A 17594-nucleotide genomic window follows, 5' to 3' on the forward strand; every position below is an offset into this window, starting at 1 on the left:
AGTCCACGGGGGGCTTTAGTCCACATTTATTGTCCACCCACACACACACACACAGTTCACGAGACACATGCACTTGAGTCCAGCAGTAGTGAGCAGCTCGGGGGGGATTGTGCGTGTCCAGCAGCGGCCAGGAAGACGAAGAGAACCTGAAAGTACAAAAGAGCAGCGTGAAGAGGGGCACCGAGGCAGGGGTCCCACAGCAGCTGCAGACCCCACCTCGAGATGCTCACCGTGCCTACTGTGCAGCTCTGCCCTCCTGCTGCTGATGTAATGGCGGTGGCGGCTGCCCGCTGCGGCTCATGAACTTCTCCAGGCTCTCCAAGATGCTGGCGGACAAGCGCTGCACGTCCAGGTGGGTCAGGGGGTTCGACTTGACGCTGTGGAGCTGCTGCATCCCACCTTCCTCGATCAGCATGCTGCAGTAGCGGGTAGCTGGAGGGGGGCACGAGCGCAGAGGGTGACCGTGGAGCCCAGGAGAAGCCCGCCTGCCCGCCCGCTTACCTAGCCACCCCAGTCAGTCGCCTACCGTTCTTGGTGCACACGTGCTGCATCGCCCAGGCCGCCCACAACTGCACGCCAGGTGTAGAGAAGCATTCCAGGAGGGGAAAGAAAGGGTTAAATGACCTGCAAGAAAGAGGAGAGGTCAGCGGGGCGGAGTCACCACAGGCCACACCCACACGAGGTCACACGCACCTGTAGGCCACCATCTCGCACTCGGGCGTCGGCCAGGTCAGGATGACGGAGTGCTGCAAAACAAATGGGCAGTCGGTGCGGGCTGGTCAGCGGGCAAAGGCCGTCGAGGGCCAGCGAGACTCACCAGCTGCTGCAGGAGGAAGGTGCGCAGGGTTGGGCTGAGGGTCCATGCCTGCTCGCCACGGGAGATGAGGTGGGCGATGATGCCTGCTGCGAAGTAGCTGACCTCCACCTCGCTGCTGTGCAACAGGACCCCGATCTGGTCGATGAAGCTCTTCCACATCAGCTGGGTGTGCAGCTCCTTCACCTCGGCAATGTTGTTCTGGAAAGACGGGCAAGAAGGTCAGGTGACACTGGGCATAGGGGGCACCAGTCAGACAGTCTCAGCGGTCACTCACCAGCAGCCCCAGAACCTTCTGCTGTATGGAGGACTCGGAGGGGAAAGTCTAAAATCAAGACAGATGGGCAGTCAGCAGGTGCCAGCTGCTCCGGTGCCAACACCGCACCCAGCCTGGCCCACTCACCTCAAGAACCCTCATGAAGAGCTCCAGGCCCTGATTCTCAATGAAGTGGCGGCAGGTGGTGGGCGACTCGTCCGTGAGGTTCCAGAGGGCACTCAGCGTGAACTTCAAGGTGGTGTCCACCAGGTTCTGGCTCGTCTTCTGCTTCACGATGTGTAGGAGTTGCTGCATTGGGAAGGCAGGCACCATGAGTGGCACAGCCAGGCTTTGGTAACGTTGCCAACCGCTGGCACCCCCCTCAGACTCACCCGCACGATGAAGATCTCTGCTCCCAGCTGGGCCGTCTGCTCTGTGGACAGCTGGGAGACACGAGAGTGGAAGTGAGTGGACAGTCAGCTGCCCCCCACTAAACCCGAGACCCGCTCGCCCGCGCAATACCTTGGCCGCCAGGATGGATATGATCGCCACGGCCATCCTCTGCATGTTCTGGTCCTCGTGGTTGCACAGCCACTGCATCACCAGCTTGGCCGCCTCAAACCTGCAGCGACAGGAGGCACAATTAGGAATGCCATGCCAACCTGTGTGTGTGTGTGTGTGTGTGTGTGTGCCATGCTCATGGGGGCTCACCTGTTGAAGGGGATGTCCTGTAGAATGCGGTCACTGCACAGGGACAGGAGACAGTTCTTCTGCAGCTGAAATGCAAACCAGCAGAGAGCATGAGGGGCCACAGGGGTAGGGGTGAGATCTGTGCCAGGCGCTAACAGGGTACCCACCTGCTGCTGGTTTGGGAAGTTCCTCATGGCCTCGAGAAGCAAGTGAGTGACCTGGCTGAGCAGCCGCACGGGCATCCCCGTGGCCAGATCCTGCTTGGTCAGGTTGAAGACACAGGCGCTGGCCGCCAGCTGCACGTGAAGGTTCAGTGGGTGATTCTTCATGCCAGTGACCACCAGCTGAAAGAGACAAATGACAAGAGAGGGTTATAGTCGGCGTACCACTCAGGCCATAACCCGGGCACACCTGATGCCTCACCTTCAGCATGTCCGGCCGAGGCTTGTCCATCACATGGGTCAGGCTGAACAGGTGAAAGAGGGCCTCCCGCACAAAAAATGCCCGCTCGCTGTAGCGCCGCAGGGCCTCGCAGATCTGCGTCTCATTGGCTTCGCCCGCCACCTGCAGAGGAAGAAGCAGTTTAATCATCTTTGTGCCAGTCTCTTCCTTTGCTTCCCTGGTTTTGGGTGCCACATGCAGAGCAACAGGCTCTGCCACCTTTATGCCAAGTCACTGTGTCCACCGCCCACCACCCTCCTTTTAAAGCATAGCTGATATGGTGAGGATGAAGGCAACCTTTGCCCACCTTGGCACCATGCAGTGTGTACCCAAACCATAAAATTACTGCAGGACTGCCATGGAACTATTACTACTGAAAATGGCAGGCTAGCTGGCAGGACAGGGCAGTGTCTGCTTTCCAAGATCCTTCCAGAGCTGCAGCCCTGGCATATTCAGAGGCAGGGAGCGCCACCTAGTGGCCAACAGCTGCTTCTGGCCCACCATGCTGGTCCCCTCCTTGGCGCAGCAATTCACTATTTAACGCCTGCTGTTCAGCTGCAGGGTGGGCATCTCATCTGGCACACAGTAGAACAGTGCAGGCACGGGGGATAATGAAAAGGTCTACAAAGGGAGTGCCAGTCTCCTATTGGTGCAGGTCACCCACTGTGTTTGGCATCTAGGGGTTTGCTCGACAAACCTGGCAATGTGATGCCCACAGCTGACCACACTTTGCCCTCATGAACCCCTCGGCCCACACTGATGAAGTGGCACTTTCTGAATTTAAGTGACCCTCCTCACTTTTCACTGTCCTTGTGATTCAGATTTGGTGGTACCCATGGCCAGATGCAGACCCCTAAGTGCCCCCTCAGGGCACATTCGTTTCAACGGCCCGCCAATCAACTCCAACTTTTATTACCTTTCTAAATATCTTTAAATGACAAGAAGCCCAATGCTCATCTACTCCTCGACCAACAGCTCTAGACACGGACCACAGTTTAGGACCCCTATAACAGTGCCATCGTGTGGGTACTGCAAGGGTCAAAAAGATGAGGGACTTGGTGCCCCCTACAGTCCCAAGGCTTGCGCCCGGTGCCCAGTCTGGCACTATACTGACCTACATGCTGGCTGTGCATCTGCTGATGTCACACACCTGGGCACATCACCATGTCTAAGAGTGGCATATCGGAGTCCATATCAGCCAGGGCTGTGAAAAAGAATTTGCCCCCTTCCGCCCTAAAGGGCACATTTTTGACACAGAATGTCCCCAAGGAAAATCGAACATCACATCAAAGGGAACCTGGGTAAAAGAGTGACACTTTCCTCATGTCAATCATTCACTAAGCGTCACCAACCAACAGCAGCCGCGCTCTGTGCAAAAGTAACTGCCCCCCTCCAGTGATTCGATTTTACTGAATAGTTTCAGGTCGAAATCTAATGTTAAACAGAGTGATCAAAAACGATTTGATGTTGTTTACTAAATAAATAAAACCCCCAAAGCCGTCAACAGTTTGTGATAAAGTAAGTGCCCCCTTTCAGCTGGTTGCTCCACTCTTGCTGCGATGCCATCGTCCTCCAATTCACCGTCTGCCCCTCAGCTGAGTGGCAGCCCCCTCTTCCTTGCACATCAGCGTTACTTCACAAACGTAGGTGGGTTGTGTGTGAACGGCGGGCTCATTGCAGGCGCTGCGTGTTTCACTTTGGCCACGCCAGTCAACAACTTCAGTTCAGCTTCTTCTCCGTCATTCTGATGTGTTTGCTGTGCTTCAGATCGTCGTTGGCTGCCTGCCGACTACACTTCAGCTGCAGTTCATGGATGAAGTTTTAAGATGCAGCGCTCCATTATGGCTCGCCATGCGGGTCCAGAGATGGTGACGCATCCCCTCCATCCCAGTGACTGCTGGCCTGAAGTTCCAACTTCTCAGGATGCTTTCTGCGGTCCTCAAAGTCCCACTTTTGTCTCGTCTGTCTGAGGGGCCCCCCAGGACTCGGATCTCCGTGAGGTTTCCTGGCACTCCGTTCTTCATGGTGAGCAGTGGCTTCTGCTTCGCTCCTCTCCAGTGAAGCCCACTTCTTATTGTGAAGACATAAACATGCACATCTCATGTGGCTTTACAGGCTCTTGGGACGCTCTGTGACTTTCTTGATGAGTCACCTGGGGAGGCCGGCCGGTATTCCAAGTGGAGGTGATGGTCCACCGTGGGGTCCGGTGGAGTCCCCGAGCCTTGGGCAGGCCTTTCCAGCTGACTGAACCTTCTTCTTGAACAATTCCATTTGATTGTGGCATCGTGTGCTCCTCTGTGACAGCGAGGAGGACGAGAGCAGGGCTGACTGCGAGCTCAAGTACCTAGGGGGCAGTTACTTTTTCACACAGTACCAGTTGGTGCAGGATAACGGAGGTCTTTAGATCAGAAAAGTCTCGCGTGGTCACTTAGGTGTCCTTTATCACACATGACCTGAAAACACCGAGCACTCGCCATTAACTTGAGGAGGACCTGAAGGAAGCCATCAAGAGCAGAGTGCCAGTCACACCTGGTGTCGCTTATGTGACCTCCAGAGTGCCAGTCACACTGCAGACGGTGGGGTGACGTTTAGTGGCCTTTGCTTTACCCATCCGTTATGTCACATGACATGCCCATTTCCAGGTGTACCCCACACTTTGCCCTCATTAAACAGCCTAAGGTCAGGGTGGTGGGCGGGGCCAAGAAGGCTTTTGGGTGGGCGGGACTCTCACCTGCGTCAATCATTGGCTGCTCAGTGGAGCCCCTGAATCAGAGCCCCAGAGGATGGCCTTGAGAATGTCTGACAAGTCATTGTGGCAGCGGTCAAAGATCTCACCCAGCATGGCATTGTGGGCACCATAAGACGAGAGCCAAGTGTGTCTCAGTATGCACTCATGAAGACACCCTCCTGAGAGGAGCAGATGGCGGCGTAGTGTGACACGGGCAGAGGACAAGAAAGTTTCACTGGGAACCCGAATGCCACTCAGTGGTGCCATGAGAAACAAGCAAGGGGTGGATGGACAGACAGATAGATGGCAAAGGCACAGACAGCTAATAGGAAAGGCGCTATATAACAACACAGAGAGGGGTCTGTAGGCAGACAAATAGCCAAGGCACACTTAGGTGTTCACCCAGCATGATGCCCCCTTGCCACTCTCCTGCACCACTCAACATGCTGAAACACAAACGAATCCCCCTACTGAGGGGGTCTGCACTGCTCTCACCGCTGCCAGGACAGACCCTGTTTTGTTCTCCAGTGCTTTTGCCCTTTCAAAAGCCGATTCCCAAGATGGCACAAGGCCCAGATCTCACAGCCTGAAAGGCTTGGCACAGCAACAGCCATAGTTAAGGTGGCACCAGACTGGCCTAGTAGTGTGCCTGCTGCAAGCATGTCCTGCCATGGTGGTCTCCTTCAACAGTTTGGCACCAGTGCAATTAGTGGCCAGCCAGTAATTGCCATCACCTGCCCAGTAATGCACTGGCAGCGCAAAGGCACAGCGCCATCCAATCTCAAAGTGACATGAATTCCTTAATTAACGTGCTGTGGCAGTAACCCATGCCATCCTCCGCTTAAAGTCACGGGCGATGCCAGCTTGGCTCTTTTGTCCTCTCCGACTTTCATCAGCACTTAGCTGTGGATGCCACATGTGCTCTTGGTTGGCGAGTCCACCACTGATGTGACAACCGGGCACCTCATGGAAGGGATGAGCCGCACAGCACTCTGGGTAATGAGGACACAAAGTCCTGACTCTCTGCGCTCATCTTTCATAACGAGTGGCCCACCGATGTCCCCAACTGGCCACCCCTCGCTCTCTCTTATCGTGTCACCATAAATGGCCGATGTGTGGTAGCAGGTGGCAGCAGCCCCCCAGTGTCTACGTGTTGGGGACGTTAGAGAAGCCCACTGTAAACGTCACCAAGTACTATCTGTGACAGGAGGACGTCTTACATTTAAATTCGTCTGCCAGTTTTCCAAGTTCTATTTTTGTTCTCCTACTCAATTCCTGCACTGGGGACCAGCCGGAATGTCACCTGCCCATAGGTGGGACACGGGAGGTCCGCAGAGGCGGGGGTCGGGTTTGACTGAGGAGAAAACGAACGGCGAGGACACCAAAGAGCATGATGGGAGTACACATGGGGACACATATGACCTGAAAGGCCTGTGGCCTAACAGAATTGGGTGATGTGGTGAGGGGGGGCAGCCCTTCTTGTGCCAGCCAGAGACAGCGGGTGGTCAGGGGGCCCAAATGGACCAGGCCACGGTGGGCACAGCCTGCTCTGTTCAGAGGACGCCCAGCGGTCCCTTACGAGCAGAGAGAGTCAGGACGTCAGTTTTATGTCCCCGTCACTGCACTGGGGCATTGGGATCACACACAGACCACCACTGGCTCAGCGGCCGGGCAAACGCAAACACATTGAAACATCTGACGGTGACATCAAATGACACCAAATGGCAGCCACATCATTAACGAGGGGCCCGGAGAGCACAATGACATGGAATGGAAGAGCAGGAAGGGACAAGGTCTGAATACGCAACTGGTGGTCTGAAAGTCCCGGGTCACCACCTACCTAAGACAGCGGGCAGAGGCCATGAAGAAGAAGAAGAAGAAGAGCGCGAGGACTAGCGGCAATGGTGCGGAGCAGCTATGAGAAGAGACGAGCCCCCCATCCCTTACCTTGAGGGCGCCCTCGCCCGACAGCAGCTCGCTGAAGCCGGCGTCGGTGGCCAGCAGGCCCACAAAGTGCATGCCGGGCCTCTGGAGCACAAAGGCCTTGACGGCCTTGTCGGTGACCTGCTTGCGGCCCGACACGTCCAGCGAGCGCAGGTTGGGCAGGATGCCGGGGGCGGCGAGCAGCTGGCCGGCGATGTCGGAGGTGAACTGCTTGTCGTCCGAGATGTCCAGGTGCTGCAGCGGCTCCAGCCGCCTCAGCACGTCCAGCACCTGCGAGGTGCTCATCTTCAGACACTTGAGCTGGTGCATGGTGAGGGAGCGCAGGCGCTTGCAGGCCAGCAGCGGGGACATGTCCGTCACGGAGGTGTTGGAGATGTCGAGGCACTCGAGCGCCGGCAGGGAGCACACGTCCGCCAGGTCCTCGTTGTAGAAGTCCACGTTGGTGATGCTGAGCGCCCGCAGGCCACGCAGCCGGCCGAAGCAGCGCTCGTAGGGGTCCTCCAGCGACAGGGTGAGGCCGTTGAGGACGAGGCGCTGCAGGGACTCCTCGTTCCACTTGCTGGAGGCCAGGCCCTTGATGATGTCCGTGATGGTGATGTCGGCGTTCACCCCCGAGGCGTCCAGCTCCAGCAGCTTGTGCTGGCAGAAGGCCCTGCGGAAGGCCTCGGCCGAGATGCGCGCCTTGCGGATGCATGCCCGTCGCAGGCGGAGGTGCTGGCAGCTCCTGAAGATGCCCACGGTGCAGTCGTTGAGCAGCCCTGGGGAGAGACGAGGAGAGGAGGGTCACTGAGAAGGGGCCACGGCGCGACGCCCGACCCGACGGTGCCCACTTACCCTCGGTGGCCATCTTGAGCAGCAGCTGGTCGGAGAGCTCCTGCGGGAAGACGACGCTGTCGCGGAGGCAGAGGGAGCCGTCGGGCCGTTCCCAGCAGAAGCGCTCCAGGTGGGAGCTCACGAAGAGCAGGCACAGGTCCACCAGGGGTGCGGGCGAGGCCTCCTCCTGTGAAGACAAGGATTAGGGTTAGGGTACTCAGCGCTGCGACGCCCCACCGTCTGGGGGGAGCCTTCCCGAGTCACGTCTCTGGAGTCGTGCGGTCTCCGCCGCTTTTGTGAAGACGACCGCCCAACGCACGTTATCGCAGGATTTACTCTCCTGGCCGTGTCACCTCCGACCTCGCTACACGTGCCGATGGGTCAAAGGTCAGAGTCCGATCACAAACGAGGACAGGAAAACCAAAACACCAGCTGGCGGGATAGCAAAGGGCCCAAAGGCCGAGCCCGAAACGTCATTACTGAGGAGGTCAAGGGGGGCTCATTTACCCCAATAGACCCTGCTTAAGTCAACGCCTCTCCTGTTTATTAAATACAAGAAAAAGTCCAAAAAGTCACAAAATATTCAAACAGAAAGCCAAAGACTCGCAAAAGAGGACAACAAACAAAACATCACCGGCCACAAATCCAAAAGGTCAGAAACGGTCAAAGAAATCGCCGGAGCACGAGAGCCAAGGGGCCGCACGCCGGGGATCCCGGACTGAACACCTCAGGCAAGGAATTCTGGGGAACGGAGCGGAGGAGCAACCCCCCCCCCCCAAAAAAAAGGAACGGGAAAATAAGACAAAAAAAAAAAGAAAAGAAAAAACCAACTGGGGTGGGGGGGCTTGAGAATTTAAAAAAATACAAAATGACTCAGCAGGGGGCCCGTTGGAGAAGAGCGGGGTCTAACCTGGGACAAGGGACCCCGAGAGGACTGGCAAGTCGAACGTCCAAATCGAGGAAACCCTGCCTGCCAGGACCTTCGGCGAGGGGTATGGAGAGCAGTGCCATCTGCTGCCATGGAGCCCCTTGAGAAGAACCTCGAGGAGACGGACTGAGGCCCAGCCCTGGATTCCCTCTGCAGGTGTGGCACCTTGCCTGTTGGGTCTGTCATTGCCTGCTGGCATTTCCGTGGTTTTACATTGAACCTTCCCACTCTTATAAGATAAGAAACTTATTAAAAGTGACTGCCAGCCATTGACTTTATTAGAGAATATTAAGAGCCCATGTGGTCACTGGTGGGCATTATTATTACTATTATTAATTAAAAAAGAAAACCCAAATGGGAAGGTGAAGACCCCGAGCCGTCCATCTGGCGCAGCACTTCGGTGTTTGTGAATCAAACGAGAGGTGAAAAGCGGCATCGGATTAAAAAGGATTTGAATCGCGGCGGGCATTGGCTCTGGATTAATGAAAGGGGGGGTATGGGACCCCCGGGACTTACTGAGTCATCACAAACGGCAGTGACCTGGCCGAAGTTCACCCATTTTTTTAAACGGACTTCGAGGTAATTCTAAAGAAGGTCAGCATTTTCAACGCGCGGTGATCGGTGGCATTTTGTGATTCCCAGTCTTTCCCTACGCAGACCCTCACAAGCGCCGACTTTGCCCATTCCGTCTCGCTGCCCCGATGCGTCTTTATTTTATACCGCGCGATACTTTACACAGCCGCGAAAACAAAATGAAAAAGCGCCGTTAATTATCGAGCAAAATGAAAGCTCGCGAAGGGATAACACGAAAATCGGCAGAGGCGCTACGGGCGCCCCGGCATCACATCGGGGTTATTCTGTCTGTCCCTGGGCACCTGACTCTGCGCCGTGGCCAAGTGGACCTCCTCGACTTGAAAGACCCTGCAGCGGCGTAGAATTGGCGACAGTCCGAGCCGGCACGACAGATTGAGCCTCACCATGCTGCGCTTCCCGGGCCAGACACGTCCGGACAGTCGATTCCCGTCTGGGCCCTGAGCCCCTCGACCCGTTCGGGCTTCCTCCCCCGGGCTCCTGATGCCAAAGCCGGCCCTGCGCAGCTCGTTTATCGGCCTCGTCCGTCTGTCGGCGGCGGCCCCGTCACTCTGCCTCTCGGCGGCCTCGACTGTCGGCGACACCTCTCTTTCTGCTGAGTCCGTCCAGGGCAGTCCACTCGGTCCACAAGCTCACCACCGCCGCCGCGCGTCTCCGACAGGTAAACAAACAGGCCGACAAACCCGAAAACAGAAGCCGCGCAGACGGCGAACGTGATTGGTGAGAGGCTTGCGATACGCTCCGCCCCGCGGCCTACGGTGTCCTAATTAGGACAGTTCCGCTTGGGGACTGCGCCAGCCCTCGGCAGTTCGTTTTATTTAGATATCAATTCGTTTATATTAAGGTCGAGCAGAACGAAATACTGACGAAGCGAAGTGTGACAGTACAGAAAATAAACGACGTCAGAAGCGACTTTCGTGTACTTTGAATCTACATCTGCTGTGCGGACCTGAGAGAGAGGCATGTGAAGGGTCCGTGGGCGATCAGCGGAGTTCATTAAGGTGTCCTAAGGGGACGGAGACCAGACAGAGAGCCCAGAGCTGCAAGCACGTCAGAGGGCCTTCGTCACTGCTAGCTCCATTGTCCTGGGTATGTGAGCCACTCGTGGAAATGGGGGTCTCAGCTGCCGAAGAACCAACTACGGTATACTTTTAATGACCACCTTCTGCCGGGGTTCATCTGTCTCCCCTGAGGGGTCTTTTCAGGTTCATTCTTGCAGCACTGACATTACACAGTTGAGGGGGCCTTGGTGGGCCAATGACCTCCTCGAGGCTGGCTTCAGATTTGGAGTCCAGTCACTGTATGGACTCTGCAGGTCCTCCAGTTGACTGCATTGGCCGAGTGTGTAGTGACCTCTGCCCAGCAATGGTGGGCCCTTCCTTGAAATGGACGGATGGATTAGGCGATGATTGGAGTTGAAGTTGGTCTTCTCCTTAAGGTCTACTAATCCATGAGGCCTGCTGTCTCCACGGCCCGGGACTCATTCTGTCATTTCCAGGCTCCTTCTCCTGGTGACACCTGCTCTGTGATGTCATCCTCCTAGTGTGTCCTGACTCCAACAGTGGGCCACAGGGACCCCCAAGGTCACCTCAACTGATTTGCTGGCCTGCCTTTGCATCTGCCTTGGGAACCAAAATAAAGGAAGCTGGTCACACGGAGGAATGTGGGAATGGCACAAACGCAGCGATGCTCGTTAATTTATCACGACAGACACCTCTCCCCTGATGCGGCCTTCCTGATCTCCTCTGTCTGGTTAGCGGGGCTCCTGTCCTCAGCCTCAGTTCTCTTTCTAATTTGTTCATTGTGTTGTCTTTGTGGATTCCTTTTTGTTTGGTAGTGTTGCTTATGTTATGCGTTCTCCCTTCTTGTATTCCGTCATTCTTTATTTAGTATCGTCTCGTATGTTAACGCCATTCTATCGAGTTCATGACTCGTCGAGCCTGAGGAGGCGGGGCCCCCTGAGCCTGTGGTGCCTCAGTGCTGCTGCTGAGGTGTTTGTTGCAATTGACGTTTTTATTCATTTTTCTTTATATCCGTTCCTGGGTTTTCGTGTCCCGAGAATCCATTCTTGACATTCATTTTTTTGCCACCTTTTATTTCATAATTGCTCATTTTAATAACGTTACTGTCAACGCCATCTTGTTTTTGGCTCACTCACCGTCATTTTGAGAGCTTTGTGTTGCTCGTTGCCTTGGTAACATTCCCATCATGCATTGTGAATATGAACTGATGACATCATCAGGTCGGCCCTTGTGACCCCCCGTCTCTCTGAGATTGGATAAAGTGCCATGGCGCTGACGCGTGATTGGCTGTCTTTGTCAGTTTGGTATTTGAGGCCTGCTTGAGACGAAACTCGGAGTGACGTTTGGTTGTGACGCTCGATCCTTGACTCTCAGTTCGTGGACCACGTTGTTCTCCGGGGCTCTTTGTTCGCATGTTCTGCTCTCGCTCCTTTGGGATGGCGCAGCATTCGCTCTCGAAGTTCATCTTTGGCTTTGATGTTGGGTTTTGGCTGCCTCATTGAAGTTTTGCTTATTTGTTTATATAACTGTGTTATTTACAGGCCCTGTTACTCCATTATGTTTATCTCATTTGTAAGTCGCTTTGGATTAAAGCGTCTGCCAAGCAAATAAATGCAAATGTTATTATTATTATTGATCCAGGGGTTTGATGGTCCCCTCTCCCTCTTTGAGCTTTCGAGGCTTTTTGGCTTCTTTGGGGCATACAGGGTTTGAGGGTCAGGCTCACTTGGGCATCACTTGGGCCCGGCCTGGTTTTTTAGATTGAGGCCTGCACCACAACCTCCTGCACGTCTCCAGTGCCAAGGTCCTGTGAGTTCCCCTGAGGTGTTTTTAGAAATACATTCACCTCCTTAAGGGTTTTCAGTCCCAGGATTTCAAACCTGGTACTTGTGTTTCACTCACAGATGATTTGAAGAAGTTGAACGTGAACGTTGTTCCACGTGCTCATTGTGGATTTGCGCCATTTTAGAGCGATCTCGTCACCAGTTGTGTTTCATTATGAAAACGAGTTCAAAAAGGCAGCGTAAGCTCTGAGCTTCTTTTAAATCGGGGCACAAGTTAATACTGGAAATGCCAACAGTGCCCCCCAAACACACGTGTCCTGCCACATTCACTCAGCACAGAAAACCTGAAATACCAAGCAACTAAAGAAGGGTCTCGACAATGGCCTTCTCGGCAGGGGCTACAAGTGGCTCTGCTCATGAGGTGTCCCTGCCACGGTTTGGGGACACGATGGTCCATCTGCGGATCGCTTCTCCTCAAAGGACTACACTTTGGAATGCCCTCGCAAAAGCCAAGAGCCACCACGGAGCTACACCTGCCGGGATTCTCACACAAAACCGGAGGTTTACCTCACAAAAAGGGGCTTCAAAATCTGACAGAGGACAGGGGTTTGCTGGAGTGACATCCCCTGCTGAGTCACGGTGGGCCGTACTGAGATCACCACCCTGAACCACACACATCGATGGCTGCCTAAAGTCAGTAAACGGCAAGACGACGTCAGAGCGCTCAGATGCGAACAAAATGTCAGATATGGAGACCTGCAGTCAGAAGGATTCAAGTTGGGGTCACACAGAGAGCTTTGTATCAGGTGGTGGCTTCAGCTTGAGCACTCTTTGTCTTCTTAAATTGTGATAGACAGGTAGAGTGAAAGGCGCTATATACAGTGCCTCCAGAAAGTATTCCCAGCGCTTCATCACTTTCTCCACATTTCAGGCCTTATTCCAAAATGGCTTAAATTCATTTTTTTCCTCAGAATTCTACACACAACACCCCATAATGACAACGTGAAAAAAGTTTACTTGAGGTGTTTGAAAATTTATTAAAAATAAAAAACTGAGAAATCCCACGTCCATAAGTATTCACAGCCTGTGCTCAATACTTTGTCGATGCGCCCTTGGCAGCAATTCCAGCCTCAAGTCTTTTTGAAGATGATGCCACAAGCTTGGCACACCTATCCTTGGCCAGTCTCGCCCATTCCTCTTTGCAGCACCTCTCAAGCTCCATCAAGTTGGATGGGAAGTGTCGGTGCACAGCCATTTTAAGATCTCTCCAGAGATGTTCGATCAGATTCAAGTCTGGGCCACTCGAGGACATTCCCAGAGTTGTCCTGAAGCCACTCCTTTGATATCTCAGCTGTGTGCTTAGGGTCGTTGTCCTGCTGAAAGATGAACCGTCGCCCAGTCTGAGGTCAAGAGCGCTCTGGAGCAGGTTTTCATCCAGGATGTCTCTGTACGTTGCTGCAGTCATCTTTCCCTTTATCCTGACTAGTCCCCAGTTCCTGATGCTGCCACCACCAGGCTTCACTGTAGGGATGGTATTGGCCTGGTGATGAGCGGTGCCTGGTTTCCTCCAAACGTGACGCCTGGCATTCACACCAAAGAGTTCAATCTTTGTCTCATCAGACCAGAGAGTTTTGTTTCTCATGGTCTGAGAGTCCTTCAGGTGCCTTTTGGCAAACTCCAGACAGGCTGCCATGTGCCTTTTATGAAGGAGTGGCTTCCGTCTGGCCACTCTACCATACAGGCCTGATTGGTGGATTGCTGCAGAGATGGTTGTCCTTCTGGAAGGTTCTCTCTCCACAGAGGACCTCTGGAGCTCTGACAGAGTGACCATTGGGTTCTTGGTCACCTCCCTGACTAAGGCCCTTTTCCTCCGATTGCTCAGTTTAGATGACCGGCCAGCTCTAGGAAGAGTCCTGGTGGTTTTGAACTTCTTCCACTTACGGATGATGGAGGCCACTGTGCTCATTGGGACCTTCAAAGCAGCAGACATTTTTCTGTAACCTTCCCCAGATTTGTGCCTCGAGACAATCCTGTGTCGGAGGTCTACAGACAATTCCTTTGACTTCATGCTTGGTTTGTGCTCTGACATGAACTGTCAACTGTGGGACCTTCTATAGACAGGTGTGTGCCTTTCAAATCAGGTCACATCAACTGAATTGACCACAGGTGGACTCCAATTAAACATCTCGAGGATGATCAGGGGAAACAGGATGGACCTGAGCTCAATGTGGAGCTTCATGGCAAAGGCTGGGAATACTTATGGACGTGGGATTTCTCAGTTTTTTTATTTTTAATAAATTTTCAAACACCTCAAGTAAACTTTTTTCACGTTGTCATTATGGGGTGTTGTGTTTAGAATTCTGAGGAAAAAAATGAATTGAATCCATTGTGGAATAAGGCTGTGACATAACAAAATGTGGAGAAAGTGATGAAGCGCTGGGAATACTTTCCGGATGCACTGTGATTGATAGACAGATATGAAAGGCACTATATAATTAATAGATTGATGAAGATACTCTATCTATATATAAAAAAATCTTTTTGTGTTTGAAACTGAAATTACGTGTGACCACAGAACATGTTATAATACAGGAACTAATCACTTCGGTTGTGGACGCCATTTTTAGATCATCTTTACAAATTGTTATTATTTGTGTGAGAGTTACTTTACTGATATTGAAAAGAAGTAAACACAAACACGCCGATCTATCCCATAGAAGTGCGCCCCGCATCGCCCTCTCCCAGTCCTCCTCTCCCAGTCCTCCTCTCTGGACTCCAGCGCTGAGCCGTCCGCCGCCAGGCTCGTTCTGACAGAGAAGTTTTATTTATTCGTCCAAGTGACTGTCACAGAAACTGCCACATTCTAACTTTTTTTTAATTGGCAGTACTTGATAGTAGAAGAGATGAAGAAAACCGCTTTACATCTTTCTACTTTTTAAGTGCGCCGAGCTGTAAACAATGTGAAGACGAGACCACCTTCAGCGGTGAGGGGTCGTGAGAACAAAGTGGACGCTGGGAGGAGCGTAATGTCGAGCTGCTCTGCCGGGTCGAGAGCTTCTCAGTTTTGGGCAGCGTCCTCTCTTCTCGCACTGTTTGTGACACTTCAAGTGCCCCGTCAGCTCCTTGGACAGTGGAAGTCTTTGTGAATGAGTGTAATCGGCGCCATCGAAGCGTGACTCTCTTTGTAAATTGTGCTGCATGGCTACTTACTGTCCCTTAAGGTGAGTTCAGGTCACTAAAACCCTGCAACATTCAAGGTTGCTTTTGTGATGAATTCTTTTCAGAAGATGGAGGGTTTACTTCTAAGAAGATCGACCGACCTCCTCATGTCAAGTATTGGACTTGGGACTTGTTTGGACCTTCTGCCCGTTAAGCACGGAAGGGCAGCGTCCGCATTTCTCAGAATAATTTTTCTCTTAAATCACAGGCACGTAGTACAAAGTTGTCAAGCCGGTGGTTTACCCGAAACTGCTGCAGTACTCAATGTATCTTTACTTCTTAAATGTTAATGTTTTACTGTTTAATAATTTATACGCTTCTTATATGTTCTTCAAATTCTCTTATCAAAATGTTTTACTAGTTAATAACTTATTTTATAAATACTACATTTTATTTTTTTCCCTTGCACTCAGTGAGTGAAGCCACTGGGTAATCAGCTAGTAATTAATAGACAGACCGAGTGAAAGGCTCTATATAATAGATAGACAGACGTTTGTGTTCCCAAGCCGAGATGAAGCCTTCACAGAGGCTCAAGAGATGGCACTTCTAAGCGTCTCCGATGGCCAAGCGGTCGTCTTCTGTCTTTCTGGCACTTGTGTTCTCTTTCTCTTAGAGTTTTTTTGAAGTCCTTTGAATTTATAGCGCCTTGCTGGCTGCTTGATGTAAAGACTGGCTGATGGGTCATTCGGCTACTTTTGAAGCACGTCGATCCTCAAGTCCCATCTTCTTTCACGCTCATACACTCTGGTTAGTTTATCTTCGCTTCATCAGAGACCCCCTAATAAAGAGTGACGCTCTTTTACAGTTTATTTTCCCAGAATCCTTGTCCTTTGCCTGTTTTGCATCCAGTCCCAGATTGGCCACTCGCTCATGAATATTAATGACCCCAAGAGCTCGTCTGTACCCGCCTGCTGTTTCAGGCCCAGAACATTGGGGTCCCACACTGGCAGCTTTCCCCACGTGAGCTGTGGACCCTCAGGTTCGGTGCCATTGCTAAACTAAAACCACACCATTTAAATCTCGCCAGGCGTACTTGGCACGCAGCAAAAGCCCAATTTTTGAAGGTCCTGCGTTTGAGTTGCCGTTGTCTGGGTGGGCTTTGCATGTCCCCCCCCCGTGTCTCTCCTGTGTTCCTGTGTCTGCAGGTGTAAATTGGAGTCCGGTGGTGGACTGGCATCCATCCAGGGTGGTGTCCTGCCTTGTGCCCAATGCTGCTGGCCAGGTTTGAATTAGCCTGTCAATGCAGTGGAAATGCAGTTTTAGAAAATCCTGCCCAAATGGTGCCACCTGGCATGAATAAGAGGAGGAGAAAATGTCAGGAAACTGCAGGATTATCAGAAGGGCAGAAGAATGTGGCAGGACACTGGCACCACAGCAGAGGGTGACGCCACCCATGGTCGAAAGACAAATAGCAATGGCGTGAATTCACATCTGTCAGTGGGTGGCTAATCAGGGAGAGCTGCCCTTGTTTTAGTGCTGGCCAGGTAAGCTGAACTTTTGGGTAGGTGATGCCAGTCCATGTCATGTCAGGTGTGGCATCCACTATGGTGGGTAAGAAAAACCTGCATACCACTGGAGCTGAAAAGCGGGCAAAAAATAAAACGTAAAGGCCAGCATAATGCCAATGGAGCCCGTTGTGCCAGTGACTGCGACGCGGCTGACTGCCCGTTTACTCTGAATGAAAGGAGTCGATGAACGTCACTGATGTCCATCAACATCGGTGACCAGAGAGTGGCAGACCACCTGACTCACTCCTCTGTCCCACCATCAGTCTGTCCACCTGCTCATCTGCCCCCCACACTCCTGAGCCCCCACGGGGGTGCCTCGTCTCTGCCAATGAGAAGTAAGCTGGACGTGGCCCTCCTTGTCCATCAAGCTAATGACCACCGATGGCCGCCTCAAGTCGCTCACTGTGAATGATTCTTTTTGGCCCCTCCATGTTGTCCAAGCCCCACGTCTCGACACCCCCCTGTATTTGTTTTAACTAAATGAAGTTTTTTCTCGTCAGACGCCCTCAGATGTGCGCACATCAGACTTGTGGCAGAAACAGAGAGCAGCAGTGACCTTGGCAGGGTGGGCTTCCTCTTTGATGCCCGTCGTTTAAGTGTTGGGATTCGGGCACACAGATAAAAGTCTTCAAAATGGGGGTGCAGACCTCAGACTAACAAGTAAGAGCCAGACGGCCGTCCCACCAGGCAGGCCCTAACATGGGGCTACGGGGAAGAGGTGAAGATGGGACCGGACCCCCAGCTGCACCCTCAGGGGGCCGCCATACTGGAGATGGGGCAGAAAATACCACAGAGAGACTCAACAACAGCAAAATATGACATAAAAAACTAAAAGAAGGAAAACTTGACCTGGCAA

General features: G+C 52.9%; 1 protein-coding gene across 2 annotated transcripts; it reads right to left on the reverse strand.

The window, feature by feature from the left end:
- Positions 1-10: 10 nt before the first annotated feature.
- zyg11 (zyg-11 homolog (C. elegans)) lies at positions 11-9908 on the reverse strand. 2 transcript variants are annotated; one of them, XM_039776564.1, is made up of 15 exons: positions 9592-9908; positions 7708-7873; positions 6877-7631; positions 2184-2324; positions 1928-2104; positions 1782-1846; positions 1593-1692; positions 1463-1513; positions 1218-1379; positions 1092-1139; positions 818-1015; positions 694-746; positions 527-624; positions 231-432; positions 11-146 (listed from the first exon to the last, which is right to left on the reverse strand). In XM_039776564.1, exons 1-14 carry the CDS (start codon positions 9592-9594, stop codon positions 236-238), a joined length of 2214 nt encoding a protein of 737 aa, XP_039632498.1. In that variant the 5' UTR covers positions 9595-9908; the 3' UTR covers positions 11-146; positions 231-235. The 2 variants fall into 2 exon arrangements, with proteins under 2 accessions (XP_039632498.1, XP_039632499.1); XM_039776565.1 differs by lacking the exon at positions 1092-1139.
- Between the last annotated feature and the right edge of the window lie 7686 nt (positions 9909-17594).

Source organism: Polypterus senegalus, chromosome 14 (genome assembly GCF_016835505.1).
Source record: "Polypterus senegalus isolate Bchr_013 chromosome 14, ASM1683550v1, whole genome shotgun sequence".
Taxonomy (NCBI): domain Eukaryota; kingdom Metazoa; phylum Chordata; class Cladistia; order Polypteriformes; family Polypteridae; genus Polypterus; species Polypterus senegalus.

What these genes read in the sequence shown, in the direction of transcription:
- zyg11 (XM_039776564.1), bottom strand. An exon ending in TATCCATCCTGGCGGCCAAG is followed by an intron (nt 1,514 to 1,592) that starts GTATTGCGCGGG and finishes CGTGTCTCCCAG; the next exon opens with CTGTCCACAGAGCAGACGGC. An exon ending in AGAAGGTTCTGGGGCTGCTG is followed by an intron (nt 1,016 to 1,091) that starts GTGAGTGACCGC and finishes CCGTCTTTCCAG; the next exon opens with AACAACATTGCCGAGGTGAA.